The 1047-nt window shown below is 45.0% G+C and overlaps 1 protein-coding gene across 1 annotated transcript in view; it reads right to left on the reverse strand.

The window, feature by feature from the left end:
* The window catches only part of LOC103382006 (synaptotagmin-1-like), a 12734-nt gene that overhangs the window by 6193 nt on the left and 5494 nt on the right, over positions 1-1047 (reverse strand). Inside the window, exons 3-5 of the mRNA XM_008314651.3 lie at positions 642-817; positions 458-559; positions 207-374 (exon numbers count right to left, since the gene is read on the reverse strand). Coding sequence (XP_008312873.1) covers positions 207-374; positions 458-559; positions 642-817 — 446 coding nt within the window. The remainder of the gene's footprint in view (positions 1-206; positions 375-457; positions 560-641; positions 818-1047) is intronic.

Below are 1047 nucleotides of genomic sequence, written 5' to 3' on the forward strand. Positions count from 1 at the left end.
AGACAGACAGATAGATAGATAGATAGATAGATAGATAGATAGATAGATAGATAGATAGATAGATAGATAGATAGATAGATAGATAGATAGATAGATAGATAGAGAGAGAGATAGATAGATAGGCCCCAGCAGATTTACCCCACCAAAACAACAGGAATAACACACCAATACAATCAACATAACAGAGTCACAGTCACACCAAGTACCTTAAAAATGAAGGTCTCATTGAAAACTGGGCATAGATTCTTACGTTGGACCTTAGTCTCAAACTTCTTCTTTTTGTCTGGCAACAAAAACAGCTTCACGTAAGGGTCTGATGTTCCCCCCATGTCCATAGCAGCCAGGTCCTGGGCCTGAAGGATGCCCACTATGAGCTTTAGAGAAAGCAGGGTTGAGGCTCATCAGTATAAAGCAATGCCATTGAAATATCATGAGTTCTGTCTCTCAGAGGACTTGCCTGGGTGTCAGTGAAGTTGTAGTCCAAGGAGAACTCCAGCTTTCCTAACTTCTCCTGCTCTTTCTCTTCATCTTCCCCTGCCTCATTTTTCACTGCGCCCTCCTGCAAGACAAAAACATTGCTTTTTCAGCAACGTCGCCACGACGATCTCTCTGTCTGATTTCAATAACTGCTGACCACGTACCTTCTCTCCAGTTTCGCCTTCGTCATCTTTTCTCTTTTTGCGCCTTCCAGTTTTACTTTCCCTCACCTTCTTGGGCTTTTTCTTTTTCCCAAAACATTTTTTGATCATACAGATGATGACGCATGCCACCAAGACCAGGACCACCACAACAATGCCCCCTACTGCCCACATGGGAACTGAAATGTTAAAGAAATCATTGTAAAAACAGTTAAACCAGTGTTTCTCAAACATTCTCTGCTGGGCCCCCCTTTTGGTTTATAAGAAATTGTTCACACGTCCATCCATCTTCAACCTCTTATCCGGGGCCGGGTCGCGGGGGCAACAGTCTGAGCAGAGACACCCAGACTTCCCTCTCCCTCGACACTTCCTCCAGCTCTTCTGGGGGGACCCCAAGGCGTTCCCAGGC

Source organism: Cynoglossus semilaevis, chromosome 8 (genome assembly GCF_000523025.1).
Source record: "Cynoglossus semilaevis isolate Cse_v1.0 chromosome 8, Cse_v1.0, whole genome shotgun sequence".
Classification (NCBI taxonomy): domain Eukaryota; kingdom Metazoa; phylum Chordata; class Actinopteri; order Pleuronectiformes; family Cynoglossidae; genus Cynoglossus; species Cynoglossus semilaevis.